General features: G+C 44.9%; 1 protein-coding gene across 4 annotated transcripts in view; it reads left to right on the top strand.

Moving 5' to 3' along the window:
- The window catches only part of kidins220a (kinase D-interacting substrate 220a), an 80,008-nt gene that overhangs the window by 48,434 nt on the left and 15,533 nt on the right, over positions 1-16,041 (top strand). For all 4 annotated transcript variants that reach the window (XM_084045347.1, XM_084045348.1, XM_084045346.1 and 1 more), the window contains one exon: positions 13,103-13,281. In XM_084045347.1, coding sequence (XP_083901473.1) covers positions 13,103-13,281 — 179 coding nt within the window. The remainder of the gene's footprint in view (positions 1-13,102; positions 13,282-16,041) is intronic.

Raw genomic sequence — 16,041 nt, 5'->3', positions numbered from 1 at the left:
AGAGAGAGGGCGGTGCAGTGTAACGACAGAGGTTAGCGAGGGGAGGAGGAGTGAAGGAGCGAGTGAAGGGGGAGTTGAAGAAGAGATTGCAGCAGGAGAAGGAGGAGGAGAAGGAGGGCAGGGCAGCAGCGCTGGGCCTCAGGGGTAAACTGAGGTGAAGGAATTACGGCACAGCCTTAGAATTCCTACCGGCGGATCATCGGACCATAAATCTGCAAAACCGCTGCAACGATATACTGTTACAGAGGATCTGATCTCGGCGGCGGGCAGGCGCGGGCGGGCGGGCGGGCGCGGCCACGGTCTCAGGTGCGTTTCTGAAAGCCTCAGGTGAGGCAGAGGCTCTGCTCAGAGTTAAAGGTGGGACTGCTGTGTGTCCAGGTGGCGTTCGCTCTCACTCACACATTGTCCACATTTGGCAGCCACACACATACTACACACACACACACACACACACACACACACACACACACACACACACACACACACAACACACACACACACACACACACACACACACACACACACACACACACACACACACGTCCGCCCCTGGCTCTCATTATGGCCATATTTATACAGTGGGAGCAGGGTTGCCAGATCTGCTTATCATAATTTCCCCCGCAAGATTGTATTTGAAAATAGCAGATCTACAAGCTCACAACGCGTCACGATGCGACGCGTTGTGAGCTTGTAGATCTGCTATTTTCAAATAGCAGATGTATGTGTTAAAGCGCTCATGTGCGCGGCCCATAGTCGCTTCTTTTGGGCTGGTTTTCCTAGACCTATGGTTGCTTGTTTCTCTCGCAGGAATCTGGCAACACTGAGTGGGAGTGTTGGTCCTCTGCTGCTAGTCCCATCCTAACCCATCTGTGTGTGTGTGTGTGTGTGTGTGTGTGCACGTGCAGTGCGCAGCGCGTGTGTGTGTGTGTGTTGTGTGTGTGTGTGTGTTAGGCCCACACACACTCAATCCTCCGTCCCTCAGGTGTTTGGCTGCGGTGACTAAAGTATGAATCAGCCTCAGCCAGCTCCACACCACCAAACTCCCACTGAGCGCGCTCAGAACGGTCAAAAACAGTGGGTGTAATGTGCGTGCAGCCATTTCTGTTAGGTTGGATAAATGTGTGTGTGTGTGTGTGTGTGTGAGCGCGTGCGCGTGTGTGTGTGCGTGTGCGTGCGGGCACGTCCGTGTCTACGCGCACAAGAACCCCGCGAGGTCAAGGCGAACGTCATGTAGCATTCTTTGTTTGCAAATCCTTAAAGCCTTTTCATTGCTGCTCATAAGCCGAGGTTGAAGGATTAAGCTAATTGGTCTGAAACAAGAGAACTAGAGACTCCAGCTCCTTTTTTCTTTTCTTTCTTTCTTTTTTTTTGGTGAGAGGAAAAGGCTTCTTTTTTTTTTACAAAGCATAGTGAATCATTTAGAATGATCTACAAGCCTTTATCATACCTCGGGGAACGCTGGTAGTGTAGATGTTCCATTAGCGATGACAAGCTGAATTTACTTTTAAATTATGTGACGATGTTATGCAGGCACAGAAAATGACCAATAAAACAAGTCAACTTCCACTATTTTTGGGTGCTGAGAGAGAGAGAAAGAGAGCAAGCTATTATGAGGGGAAACGGTGAAATACTGGGGATACGGTGTGACTCATTGGTCCTCAGAGTGGGGTCCGGGGACCCCCAGGGGTACTTGAGGGGGTTCCAGGGGGTCCCCAGCTAAATGATGGACAGGAACCAAATTGACCCTTTTGGGTCTGTAACTCTGAGAGTGTACAAATGGAACCAAATGGAACCATTTGGTTCCATTTATACACTCTCAGAGTTAAATTAACATTGGTTTTACAATGTGAATTGGGGTCCCAGAGGTATAAATGCCATTAAATGGGGGTCCGTAGCCTAATGCATGTTAAACTGGGTGTCCTTGAAATTAAAATGGTTGAGAATCCTTGCTAGAGAGCCGTAAAAACCTTCTCTTATGGGGGTCCCTGGCTTATCTTTTCAAATGGGGGTCCGCGGGGTAATAAGTGTCAATTTGGGGGTCCTTGACATGAAAAAGTTTGAGAACCACTGGTGTGACTGACAGAAGAAGAGATTGTAAAAGTAATATCTTGGCAACAAGAAAGTCCTTCTTTTGTTCAGGTATTATTCATCCTGACACCTATATAGAAGATGGAGAAGTGGAGATTGGAACAGTGAGGGGACTCACCATGGAGGGCCTTTGCTGCTTGTGTGTGCTGAACTCAGTGGTGGAAAAAGTACTCAAATTGTTTTACTCAAGTAAAAGTATCAATACTGCAATGTCGAAACACTCTGTTACAAGTAAAAGTCCGGAATTCAAAATGTACAAAAGTATTGGTATCAAAATGTACTTAAAGTATCAAAAGTAAAAGTACTAAAATGTTTGAAAATAGCCGATCTACAAGCTCACAGCGCGTCGCACCGCGACGCGCTGTGAGCTTGTAGATCGGCTATATTCAAATAGCCTAGGTATGGAAAAGGGCTGAAGTGGTTAATGTATGTTTTATAATGTAATTATTTACATCTGCAAAGTAACTAGTAACTAAAGTTTTCAAATAATTGTAGTGGAGTAAAAGTACAATATTTGCCTCTGAGGTGTAGTGGAGTAGAAGTAAAAGTATAGACAGTACCTCAAAATTGTACAGTAGTAAGTAGTACAGTACTTGAGTAAATGTACTTAGTTACTTTACACCACTGGTGCTGATGAGGATGTGACTCCAGTGATTAATTTTTTGTATTGATTTTTTTTTTACTGTGTCTTGGTGGTAGAAGGTGGTCGGCAGGTTATAAATAGCAGTGGGGGGGGATGTGAGCGTGGGGCTGTGGGGGTGGGGAGGGGGCTGACCTTTAAGTGGGCACTGAGACTCGTCTCAGAGCCACAAAGAGAGTGCCCTGGGCGCACTTGATCTTCAGCTGCACGCGCGCACACATGATGTACAGACACACACACACACACACACACACACACACACACACACACACACACACACACACACACACACACACACACACACACACACACACACACACACACACAGGGCAACCCCAGACGGCCACTTTGATGGGGCAGTCTGGGTCCTCAGAGGTCAATGGAGGTCAGACCCAGTGTGTGTGTGTGTGTGTGTGTGTGTGTGTGTGTGTGTGTGTGTGTGTGTGTGTGTGTGTGTGTGTGTGTGTGTGTGTGTGTGTGTGTGTGTGTGTGTGACGTGTGTGTGTGTGTGTGCTTGTTTGTTTGTTTGTTTTAGGAAGAGGTGGCTGTAGAGATAAAGGAAGGCTACAGTTATGTGTGCAAAGCAAGCAGCGCTCTCGGGAAATGCCTCTCTCTCTCTCTCTCTCTCTCTCTCTCTCTCTCTCTCTCTCTCTCTCTCTCTCTCTCTCTCTCTCTGTCTCTGTCTCTGTCTCTGTCTCTCTCTCTGTCTCTCTCTGCAAAGCCCTGGAGAGGCGAGCCAAAGGAATTAGCCTATACAGGCAGAATGAAGGATCACAGAGTCCTTTCCCCCTCCCCATTTCTGCTTTTAAAGCAGCTTTTTAATTCTGCCCATGATCTTGCAGCCAGCCCACTGTACAGCTTAAGGATTTAGCTATCAGATTTGTATACGAGGCTTTTCGAGGCAGAACGATGTGGTGTGAGTTCCGAGGCAAGTTCTTAATAATCGGCCTCCTGCAAGGCTTCCCTCTCTCTCTGCCTTTTTACTCACACATGAAGTGCAGGGGGGGGGGCAGCGATTCCAATCATCGGCACCCAGTTTCCTACTATGCCCTCTCTCTCTTTCTCTCTCTCTCTCTCTCTCTCTCTCTTTAACCCATTAAGACCTGAGGCCATTCTTAAAAAATGTTTTCTAAATCCTTTTTAGTTTTTAGTTATGTTTAGATTATTATTTTTTTAATCCAAACATTTTTTTTTCAAGATTTTTCAAAAATAGCAGATCTACAAGCTCATAGCGCGGCACTCGGTGCCGCGCTATGAGCTTGTATATCTGCTATTTTTGAATAGCTAAAGTGACACAGATGCGTTCGTTCCAGGTCTTAAAGGGTTAAGACCTGGAACGCATCTATGTCATTTTTTTTATGACATAGATGTCATAAAAGGCATTATTTTACACAAACTACTCAAAAATAGCAGATATACCAGCTCATACAAGCTATTTGTACAGCTTAAGGATAAAGGCTAAAAATAGCAGATTGTAGATCTGCTATTTTGTTTTAAGTCCTGAAAATGTTTGCAAATCTTTGAATATATATATATATATTTTAAAGCGAACATTTTTTTACTGAAATCTTTGCTACTGGGGGTCCCTGGAACAAAATATTTTGAGATGGGGGGGGTCGGCGGCCAAATACATAATTTTGGGGGTCCTTGACATGAAAAAGTTTGAGCACCACTGATATAGAAAACATACGTTTTTCAAAAAACTGTTGGGATTTAGAAGACATTTTGTAGAATCGGCTTCAGGTCTTAATGGGTTAACCCATTGATACCTGGAACGCATCTGTGTCACTTTAGATGTCTTTAGCTATTCAAAAATAGCAGATATACAAGCTCATAGCGCGGCACCGAGTGCCGCGCTATGAGCTTGTAGATCTGCTATTTTTGAAAAATCGTTTTTAGGATTTTGAAAATGTTTAGAAGCGGCCTCAGGTCTTAATGGGTTAAATGCACGCTTGCTCTTTCGATTTCTCCTCATTTCTTCCCCAATCCATATTTCTGATGAGGCAGTATATTTTGTTGATAAAGTTAACTGGAGGATTAGTGGCCAGCCAGCCCTGTTTTTCAGCCTCACTGACAATCAGGAGGATCAGGCCTCATAATGACACTTTAGACCACAGGTCCATTACATCCTTTGCATCCAAGATGCTTTTCCCTTCCAGAGGACGAAGAAGACGCAGATCCGTCTTTTGAGTGAAGCAGCCTGCCCTGCCCCCAAACCCTGCTGCGTCATATCAACCCGGTCGTTACGGCGATCGAACGCCGAACCGTGCGTTTCTCCACGGCTCAATTAATGTCGAGAATGCCTCTTTCCATTACCGTTTAGCCTCCGCTAACTGTGCCGCGGTCCAGGGATGCGCCAGATATCGCCATTAACCCATTCAGACCCGGGGAACGGTATCGCTGTAATTTTTTTATTTTTTATTTGGGCTATTCAAAAATAGCAGATATACAAGCTCATAGCGCGGCACCAAGTGCCGCGCTATGAGCTTGTAGATCTGCTATTTTTGAAAAAATCGTGAAAATATTATGCAAATCTTTGAATATATATATTTTTAAAGCGAACATTTGTAACTGAAATCTCTGCTTCAGGGCATTCTACAAAATGTCTTCTAAATTCTGACAGTTTTTTTTAAATGTATCTAGCCGTGGACCCCCATCTCAAAATATTTTGTTCCAGGGACCCCCAGAAGTTGTAACAAGAGTTAAAAATCGTTAGCTTTAAAAAATACATATTCAAAGATTTGCACACACAAATAAAAATGACACAGATGCGTTCCCGGTCTTAATGGGTTAATCTCTCCTGACTCCACTACGGCCCGTAGAATACTCCAAAAAAAAAAATCCTCTCACATAAATCACAGAGCTCTGAGGTTTCACGTTGTAATATTCGTCAAGAACTCGGGGGCTTTAGTGGCTGTGAACGGGAGGGTTCAACTAAGGTTTTTGGGGTCTGGAACAGGGTGGTTCAGGATTATTATTTTTTTCTTTGCGCCACACATGAGTTTAATCAACATTTCAGAGAAATGCAGAGTCCCGAGCCGTTTTTTCACCAAGAGGCCGCTTGTTTTTTTTGTTTTTTTTTATCAGCCTGGTGTGTTTCCCATTAGCCTGCTTGTCTCTGCGGTCCGCTCAGGGATGCTAAAGGTCCAGCTTTAGTACATAGGAATGAGCAATTACTGGCCAAAGCTCTGCCACGAATGTATACGGTAACCAGAGACCGTCATGAGTTGTGTCAGTTGGCAGTGGCGTGACCCAGAGGCCACAGAAAGGCGACAGAAAGAGAGAGAGAGAGAGAGGGGAGGATGCATGCATGCAACTTGAAGCATTTTGAATCAAATCAAGGAAATACGTCTTTGTGTGTGTGTGTATGTTAACCCATTGAGACCTGAAGCCGATTCTGCATGTCTCCTAAATCTCAACAGTATTCTGAAAAACGTTTGTTTCTATATCAGTGGTGCTCAATCTTTTTCATGTCAAGGACCCCCCCAAAAGTATATGTATTTGGCCCGCGGACCCCTATCAAAATATTGTGTTACAGGGACCCCCCAGAAGCAAAGATTTGAGTAAAAAAAATGTTCGCTTTAAAAAAATATATATTCAAAGATTTGCACACATTTTCACGATTTTTCAAAAATAGCAGATCTACAAGCTCATAGCGCGGCACTCGGTGCCGCGCTATGAGCTTGTAGATCTGCTATTTTTGAATAGCCCAAAGTGTAAAATAATGCTTTTTAGCTCAAAATCTAAAAATGACACAGTTCCAGGTCTTAATGGGTTAAGTAGACACAGAACATGGCGTCGTCCAAAGTGAAAACATATTCATGCCTCTCCCTTTCTGCCTTCGGGGGGGGGGGGGGGGAGTGGGGGGCTGGCTAAGGGCTTGGCAGAGGCCCTTTCCGTAACAATAACCTCTCTCAGTGTTGATGCTCCCGAGTCCACGCGCCAGCTTGTCGGCCCTTGTCTGCTGCCCGCTGTGTGCCTGGAGAGAGAGAGAGAGGGCCTCCTCCTCGGGTTCACCCTGCAACCCACCCGCCTGGCAGACATGTGTGCCAAGCTGGTTCGACACGACTCCCAAGGCCGTGAGAGGAATGCAATGAACCTGGGCCCCGCCGGTTGGCTAAGCTTTGCCCCACGCGCCGCCGTTGTTCCGGTTCCCAACAATATCTGTCATTGACTTCTCTTTATCCCATTAAGACCTGGAATGCATCTGTGTCATTTTTTTTTATTTGAGCTAAAAAAGCATTATTTTACACTTTGGCTATTCAAAAATAGCAGATAAACAAGCTCATACGCTACAAGCTTGTAGATCTGCTATTTTTGAAAAATCGTGAAAATGTGTGCAAATCTTTGAATATATATATTCTTTTAAAGCGAACGCTTTTTGACTCGATATCTTTACTTTCTGGGGCTCCCTGGAACAACATTTTGGGGGGTCCGCGGCCAAATACATATCATTTTGGGGGTCCTTGACATGGAAAAAGTCTGAGCAACACTGATATTATAGCAACATAAGTGTTTCAGAAAACGGTTAGGATTTAGAAGACATTTTGTAGAATCGTATCTCAGGTCTTTAATGGGTTATAAGCCAATCTCTCTCTGTCTCTCTCTCTCTCTCTTTCTTTCTTTCTTTCCTGGGCCCCTTTATGGAAATGTTTGGCTGCGTGGCCCACCTCTTTTGTGGCCATGCACACGGCGTCCGTGGCACAGAGGGCTGGCTGTGAGCGAAGTCAAGTGGCACATTCAGACATCCAGCAGCCAGCAGAGAGAGAGGATGGGACGGGGTGGGGTGGGGTGGTGGGGTGGGGTGGGGCGGCTCCGGGGGAGTTCACAGGGGATAGAGACATGAATTCTGCCCTTCTCTCCCGTCAGCTGCAGTGTGTGGGAGGTTGAGAGAGAGGCAGAAGAAGAAAGGCTGCGCTGCAGTCGGCTTTGGGACCTATTAGCATTTGGATAAGCTCAGAGAAGCCTCCCAGCGGCCGCGCCACACAGACACTGGACGGACGAGGCCTATAAGCGGCTGCAGCACCGCCGCCACAGCCATATAAGCCGGGGGTCCCCATCAATGGGGCCCATTGTGTGGGGAATGGCTGCAGGGAGGCCTGGTGCACTTTATCTCGCTTGTCCTCAATCTGTTTAAAAGTAACGCGCCGGCTTCCTCTTGCTGCGAAACCAGAGCATCCATCTTGTCAGCCCGGTGACTGATTGCTGATAAGAATGACTTTGTTCATCACGCCTAACTCGTCTCGCTCACTCTAGAGGAAGGCTGACTGCGTCAGAAGCGATTAGCGTCAATTACTCGATGCCCACGCCAACCACTCATCATCAATTGCCTTCGAAGGGACGTCATCTGAAGTGGTTAAGTGTCAGTGACATATTGCTGTTGTCTGTTAAACAGCAGATGAACGATGTAGCTAAACACACTGGCAAGTCACACTAAAGGCCAAGGCAAAATGTCAGCACAACAGTTTGTTAGTCCATTAGTCCCTCTTCCTTCTCTCTCTCCTTCCTTTTGAACAAGCCGTCCTTTTATCCTCTAATTCTTTTCTATCTATAGCTATGTCTTAACCCATGAAGACCTGAGGCCGATTCTTACTAATGTCTTAACTAAATCCCAACAGTTTTCTGAAAAACGTATGTTTCTATATCAGTGGTTCTCAAACTTTTTCATGTCAAGGACCCCCAAAATTATATGTATTTGGCTGCCGACCCCATTTCAAAATATTTTGTTCCAGGGACCCCCCAGAAGCAAAGATTTGAGTTACAAATGTGCTTTAAAAAAATATCAATATATTAATTTGCACACATTTTCTGCTATTTTTGAATAGCCCAAAGTGTAAAATAATGCTCTTTAGCTCAAACCTAAAAATGACACACAGACGCTTTTCCCGGTATTAATGGGTTATTATAAAAGCACATATCTTCCCGTCATCCAGGCGCAGGTTCCGTATCTAATGATCTAATCTCCTTATGCCATTCCCTCATTGTCCTGGCATGGCCAGTAGTGCGGCGCCAGTGAGCTGCCCAGTCTTATACCTGGTGACCACATCTATGAGCAGCATGGGCCAGCCAGCTGGGGGACGTCCCACGGCTGTGTGAATCTCTCTCTCTCTCTATCCGAGTATGACTCTGTGATGAATGCCTTCTTCTCATTCTTCTCACCGGGGCCCCTAGTTTGTCTTTTGGAAGATGCTGCTGTCTGCGTGGCCGTGTGTGTTTGCACGGTATCGCAGCACGCCAGAGCAAACACACGGGTCGGCGAAGTAGGAACAATTGTAGCAAGCTGCTCGTTGGACAACACCACCGTTGCATGCATGTGTGCAGGGATCTGGTGTATTGCACGGCTGTCAACTTTCCTCAGAAATGATATTCGAATATTGGTCTTAAAAATTGGCAGATATTCGAATATATTGGAATGTTATTATTATTATTATAAAAAAATATATTATCTAAAAAAAAAATATATATATATATTTTTTTTTGTTGTTGACAGAAACAGTACAAAAAACAATGTATCGAGTGCTCGGATCCAATAAAACATATCTTTTGTTTGCTTTTATAACTTGATACATTGTTTTTTGGATTGTCCCTGTCAAATAAACAAACACAAATAAACATTTTTAATATTCGAATATTAATTTTCATATTCGAATACATATATATATATATTTCCCACATGTATTCGAGGAATATTCGAATATTAAATCACCAGCCCTAGTGTATTGTCACTTGGCTGGGTTTCTAAAACATAGCTGACTGTGTTAATGAGGCAGTGAGAATAGGCTACTTGTTAAGGTGTTTTTTTTTTTATCATGTATTCATTCTAAATAGCGATGACAAAATCAAAGTGATTATCTGAGCTTTGATGTAAAGATTTTAAATTAATTTTGCATCTGCAATTATGTTCATACAGTCGCAACGTCCTAAAAATTACGTTCAGATTTGATCCAGGTTTAATTTAGGCACCACATTCGTAAACAATGCACTAAACATCCAGCTGAGTTCTATGTTGGACTGCACTATAAAAGGCTTCTGAATAATATTCAAGCGTGTTCTCAGTATAGGAAAAGGAAGTGCCGTGTGTGTGTGTGGGTGTGTGTGTGTGTGTGTGTGTGTGTGTGTGTGTGTGTGTGAGCATGTGTGTGTGACTCACTGGCTCCTGTTGGTCTGTGTCCATAGACCCACAAATAAACAGCAGTAAGCCAGCTGGAAATGGGGAAACAGCACAAGATCCTCTCACACAGTCAGTCTGCACACGGGTTAATGTTCAGTTCGTGGGAAAAGGAATCGGACGCGCACATGAACGCCATCACGTGCATGTGCACGCCACGGACACGCACACTTTCCCTCATTTATGCCATTGATGAATTGCCCCATTCTGGCTGTCTCACAGGTGCCTGCTGTGGATAAAGGACAGTTGTTTTTGTCCTCATAGACAGTTGTGTCTTCTGGAGTTCAGCTTACTTATACTTGCATTAGCGTGCGTGGGTACTGTACTGTGTGTGTGGGTGCGTGCGTGCGTACGTGTGTGTGTGTGTTTGTGTCATCGTCGGCCCCATCCTGCCAGCCTCCCCAGCGGAGGTCATGTGAGTTGGGTGGGGATTGGGAGGAGGAGGAGGAGGAGGAGGAGGAGGGGTCACATCTGTGTGCCAACATGGAGCCTCCTTGACCTTTTGGGTCTGGTTAAAGGTTCTGCTATAGAACACAACACTAGGAGGCTTTGTCCACTGGAGCACAGCTGTGCCTCTCTCGGTCCTCTGCGCTCACAGCGGCTTCACTCTCCTCCTCTCTCTCTGTCTGTCTGTCTGTCTGTCTGTCTGTCTGTCTGTCTGTCTGTCTGTCTGTCTGTCTGTCTGTCTGTCTGTCTGTCTGTCCTGTTGGTTGGTCTGGGTTGTAAGATGGGCGGGTGAACACACCTGGGCCGGTCTGCCCAGTACTAAACTATTTGTGGATCACTGTTATTAATTTTCCCAATTCAACCTTGTACCTCTGTATCTGCTAAAACCTCCCAACGTCTTGAATACGCAGCATAGATTTCAGAAGTCTCCACCATTGTTCCTGGAGCCATCCTCAGCTGTGCATTGATGTATATCTGAGCCTCATTGTGTCAGGATTCCGATTGGGTTCAATTCCTCGGCTTGCTGGCTAGTAAACTAGATTATCTTTAGCCATAGCGCTACTAGTTCATCAGCAACGACGCGGTGCACGCTCATCCCCCCAGCCCAGAGGCTGACCTCACCCTGGCTTAGCTAGCATGCAGCGGTGGTGATGGTGCTAATCAACCAATCAAGCCATTAGAAAGACCGGCCGTTGTTCACCCAGTAAAACAGATCAGACCGTTGGGGGAAATACCCACAGATAGTCATCCGGGAGCAAAAAAGCATACCAGCAGATGGGGAAGTAGGGAGGGGATATACAGGCATGCATTGTTGTTGCAGAAAGAGGGAAGGTTATTGGGATTGATGTACGGGACTGAATGGGGACAGAACCCTGTGAGAGAGAGATGAAGGGAGAGAGAGAGAGAGAGAAGCTTGGAGGAGGGGAGGGAGATGATGATAAAAAAAAGGACAAACGCCTGCTCTCAGCTCCTTCACTCATCTGATAAGAGACTTGGTGATGAATGGCCCATGTCGTGAATCACTCCCAGTTTCATATTTTCATGTCGGAATGATAGGATTAACCCATTGAGACCGGGAACGCGTATGTGTCATTTTAAAGATTTTCTTCTATTCAAAAATAGCAGATCTACAAGCTCACAGCACGGCACCGAGTGCCGTGCTGTGAGCTTGTAGATCTGCTATTTTTGACAAAATCTTGAAGATTTGTGCAAATCTTTGAATATATATATTTTTTAAAGGAAACATTTTTAACTCTGTTACAACTTCTGGGGGGCCCCTGGAACAAAATATTTTGAGACGGGGGTCCATGGCCAAATACATATCATTTTTGAGAACCACTGATATTATTGCAACATACTTTTTTTCAAAAAATTGTTTGAATTTAGAAGACTTTTGTAGAATCCCCCAGAAGCAAAGATTTGAGTTACAAATGTTAGCTTTAAAAATCTATATATTCAAAGATTTGCAAAAGATTTTCCCCAAAAATAGCAGATCTACAAGCTCATAGCGCGGCACCGAGTGCCGCGCTATGAGCTTGTATATCTGCTATTTTTGCATAGGCAAAGACATTTTTAAAATGACACCGATTCTTCCCCGGTCTAAATGGGTTAAGTAGATGTACTGATTGGCTGCCAGGCTGTTAGTTTGAGTTTGCTTCCCCTCATATATCTGGCCAAATGTCCCACTGGCCCTGATGAAGATTTCCTTCAACCTTGTGTGGTTGAAATTGAATTTCCTGTCCCAAAACATGTTGACGCCAATCACTTCAAGACTGGCTACTGTACTCAAATTAGATCTGTGTTTCACAATGTGTGTCGGTACTGAAAACACTGGCCTTTCTTATTGCCTATCTAATATTGCTAATCTAGCGTCTTCTATAAAAGCATCCCCAAAGCAGTGTTCCTTTATTCCTTTTTCTTTTAGAAAATGTGATGTTTTGCAGTCTGTTTCTGGCCTTTAAGTAAGGAAAAACTAAATCACGCAGTCACGGAACGGAACCATTGCGTGTTCTGAAAGTTTCCGTAGTTGGACAACTTCTTTCAAGCTAACTTTAGGCTACATTATATAAGGTTAAGTTATTGAGTGTAATGCGTTTTCTTTCTCTCACATAATATTGTACAGTTAATATGCAAAAGTTGTGTTTTCTGGCGTTCGGAGAGGAAAAAGGCTTAAATCCACGCGACATGATGGAACCATGTCTAAACATGGACCTGTTTACTCTGAGCCCGCGATAACAAACATTGGCCCCTAAACTGTTGCGGCAGCATCGTGACGCGCTTCCCCCCTCGTCTGCTACTTGCTAAATTACTCTGATTGTCATCTTTCTCAGGTTTCCTCCTCTGCTGAGAAAAGATAACATCCCTCGCTCTATCTGTTCCCTAACATCCTCCCTTACATTTCTCTATCTGCCCTTCTCCAAATCCACTTATCTCTCTTCTCTCATGTTGATGATGACCGTTGTGTACCCCTCCCCCCTCCCCCCCGCACCCCTCAGATATATCTCTGCCATCTCAACACAACCGCTCGCTATTTCCTCTTTTTCTATTCTCATCAGAATGTCACGCTTTGCATTAACAACGATTTTCTATTCTCGAGTCCATCAACCAACTGCCTTTCTCCCCTGTAGAAAACATATATTTTCCTGTGTTTGTGTGAGTGGTATTGGTGTTTCTTGCGCATTTCCCGGGCTGACCGCTTGTGTTTAATTAAGAAAGTCTAACCGCGTCACTTCTGCTCTCTCCCCCATTTTCCTCCCAAGAATCTCCAAGAACATCCCTGCCACCAAGGACGTGGAGCCCTTGCTGGAGATCGATGGCGACATCCGCAGCTTCGAGGTCTTCCTGTCGTCCAGGACGCCTGTCCTCACCGCGCGGGACGTGGAGATGTTCCTTCCCTGCACCGTTAACCTGGACCCCAAACTCAGGGAGATTATTGCAGGTCCATACACTTGTCCTCGTCCCATGTCCTTCTCCCCCACTTGCATTGAGTTGATGTTGTACTAACTTAATAACACAGATGCATACACAGGCATTGCATACACTCATACATGCATTGCGCACGCACGCACGCACGCACGCACACACACACACACACACACACACACACACACACACACACACACACACACACACACATGCACACTCACACTCACACACACAAAACCATAATACACAAAATATCCATCATTCAACAGTATCATTGAAGCCTTCAACTAATCTGAAGCACGGCTCCTTTCTGAAAAGGCTCAAATTGTCTGTAGATGTCACTTTCTGGTCTTATATTTACAACAATTCAATGGTGTAAAAGATTGTTGTATTTGAATATGCACCATTCATGTTTTGGGATTAATATAATGTTTGGTTGTTGCTGAAGTTTGTCTGGTATGTGCGTACAAGCTCACACACAAGGCATTGCTGCACTGCGACACGTGAGCTTGTAGATCGGCTATTGTTGGCGCGCAACACCTATGTGCAACAAAAATAGGGTCATTGACCTACACAATAACATAGTGGAACAGAGGGCTGTTGTCTGTGCGATTAGTTGAATTCCGAGCCAACCCATTTTGGCAGTTGCATTACTCAAACCAAAAATTGCAGAAGTGGCGACCGGTTTTCAAATCGCAAGAACTCACATGTTTTACTTAAGTAAAAGTGTCAATACTGCAATGTAGATATAGTACGTTACAAGACAAGTAGAAGTCCTGTATTCAAAATGTACTTGAGTAAAAGTGCAAAGGTACTCATTCTGCAGAAGTTCAAAATGTGTAAAAGATCTTTTGAGAATATCCGATCTACAAGCTCACAATGTGTCACATCCGCGGCGCATTGTGAGCTTGTAGATCTGCTATTTTCAAATGACCGAAATATATATATATATAGGGCTGAAGTGTTTTTTTGAAGTGTGTTTTTTAATAATAATCAAAATTTTAAGTTTTCATATAATTGTAGTGGAGTAAAAGTAAAATGTTTTCCTCTGAGATGTTGTGGGGTAGAAGTAAAAGTATTGAAAATTGTAAATACTGAAGAAAGCAACAAAAAAAAAAAACCTCAAAATTGTACTTAGGTAAAGTACCTGAGTACATGTACTTAGTTACTTTACACCACTGCAAATCGCCCCACTGTGTCCTATGGAAAGCGAACAATTTGGCTCTAAATATCAACCGTGGGGGCTAAATTTCAACCGCCGGGTCGCTTGTTCGTGACAATATCTCTCTCTCCCCCAATGGCAACGTGCGTCCACTGCTGCATGAGACGTGACGGTGTGTGTGTGTGTGCTGTGAGGGCAACATCCAGCAAAGGATGCGCCAGTGAGTCACCCTAGCAGTGCTGTGCGCTGTTGGCGTACGTCACTGCACTGCCTCAGCCTGCACAGGGGTGTCAATGACACCTAGTGTGATACTGCTGCATCATCGTGTTTGTGCGACCGCAGAAAACGCACACACAGACAGACACACACACACAAAGACAGACACACACACACCAAGTCTGTTCAGTCGAGCCAAAGTTGAGTCAAAGCGCGGCCACAGCTGACCAAAGCTCACAAGCAGACGGCCCAGCCTGTAAATAAATATAGGGCTTTGAAGCTAAATGTGCGTAGGTGCGTAAATGCTCGCATCAACGTGTTTATCCCATTAAGACCTGGAACGCGTCTGTGTCACCTTTTGATTTGAGCTAAAAAGAAAAAGCATTATTTTACACTTTGGCTATTCAAAAATAGCAGATATACAAGCTCATAGCGCGGCACCGAGTGCCGCGCTACGAGCTTGTAGATCTGCTATTTTTGAGAAATCGTGAAAATGTGTGCAAATCTTTGAATATATATTGTTTTAAAGCGAACATTTGTAACTCAAATCTTTGCTTCTGGGGGTCCCTGGAACAAAATATTTGAGATGGGAGTCGGCGGCCAAATACTTCATTTTGGGGGTCCTTGACATGAAAACGTTTGAGCACCACTGATATAGAAACGTAGGTTTTTTTTTCAGAAAACCATTGGGATTTAGAAGACATTTGTAGAATCGGCTTCAGGTCTTAATGGGTTATTTGTGTGTGTGTGATTGCAAGCGTGCGTGTGTGTGTGTGTGTGTGTGTGTGTGTGTGTGTGCGCGTGTGTGTATGCGCCTCCGCACACGTTCCCCTGGGGACCGGAAGGTGACCAACACTACTGCCCAGTCATCCGTCCCCTCCACTCTCTCTCTCTCTCTCTCTCTCTCTCCCCGTGGGCCCAGTCGCTGCTCGGCGTCGCTGCCCAGTGTCCTGTGGGCAGTGCTGTCAGCGATACCCACCCAATGAGCCTGTGACTCACATCATAAGGCCCCCATTGTGTTCTCCCTCCCCGGGCCGGATTGGGTCTCACTCAGCCCGTCATTCAGCAGCCACTTTTATAACCAGGAGACATGCTGGTGCCTGCTCCCATTTCTGGTCCTCGCTCTCTGGCCGGCCACACAGACCCACACTGTTCTTGTCTAGGGCTTATTTAGCCCATTAAGACCGGGAGAAGCATTTCTGAGCTAAAAAAGCATCATTTTACACTTTGGCTATTCAAAAATAGCAGATATACAAGCTATGAGCTCGTAGATCTGCTATTTTTGAAAAATCGTAAAAATGTGTGTGAAACTTTGAATATATATATTTTTTTTAAGCGAACATTTGTAACTCAAATCTTTGCTTCTGGGGGGGTCCCTGGAACAAAATATTTTGA

The sequence above is a fragment of the Gymnoscopelus microlampas genome (assembly GCF_963454915.1).
Source record: "Gymnoscopelus microlampas genome assembly, chromosome: 20".
Lineage (NCBI taxonomy): Eukaryota > Metazoa > Chordata > Actinopteri > Myctophiformes > Myctophidae > Gymnoscopelus > Gymnoscopelus microlampas.
This window is presented reverse-complemented; position numbering and strand designations above follow the sequence as displayed.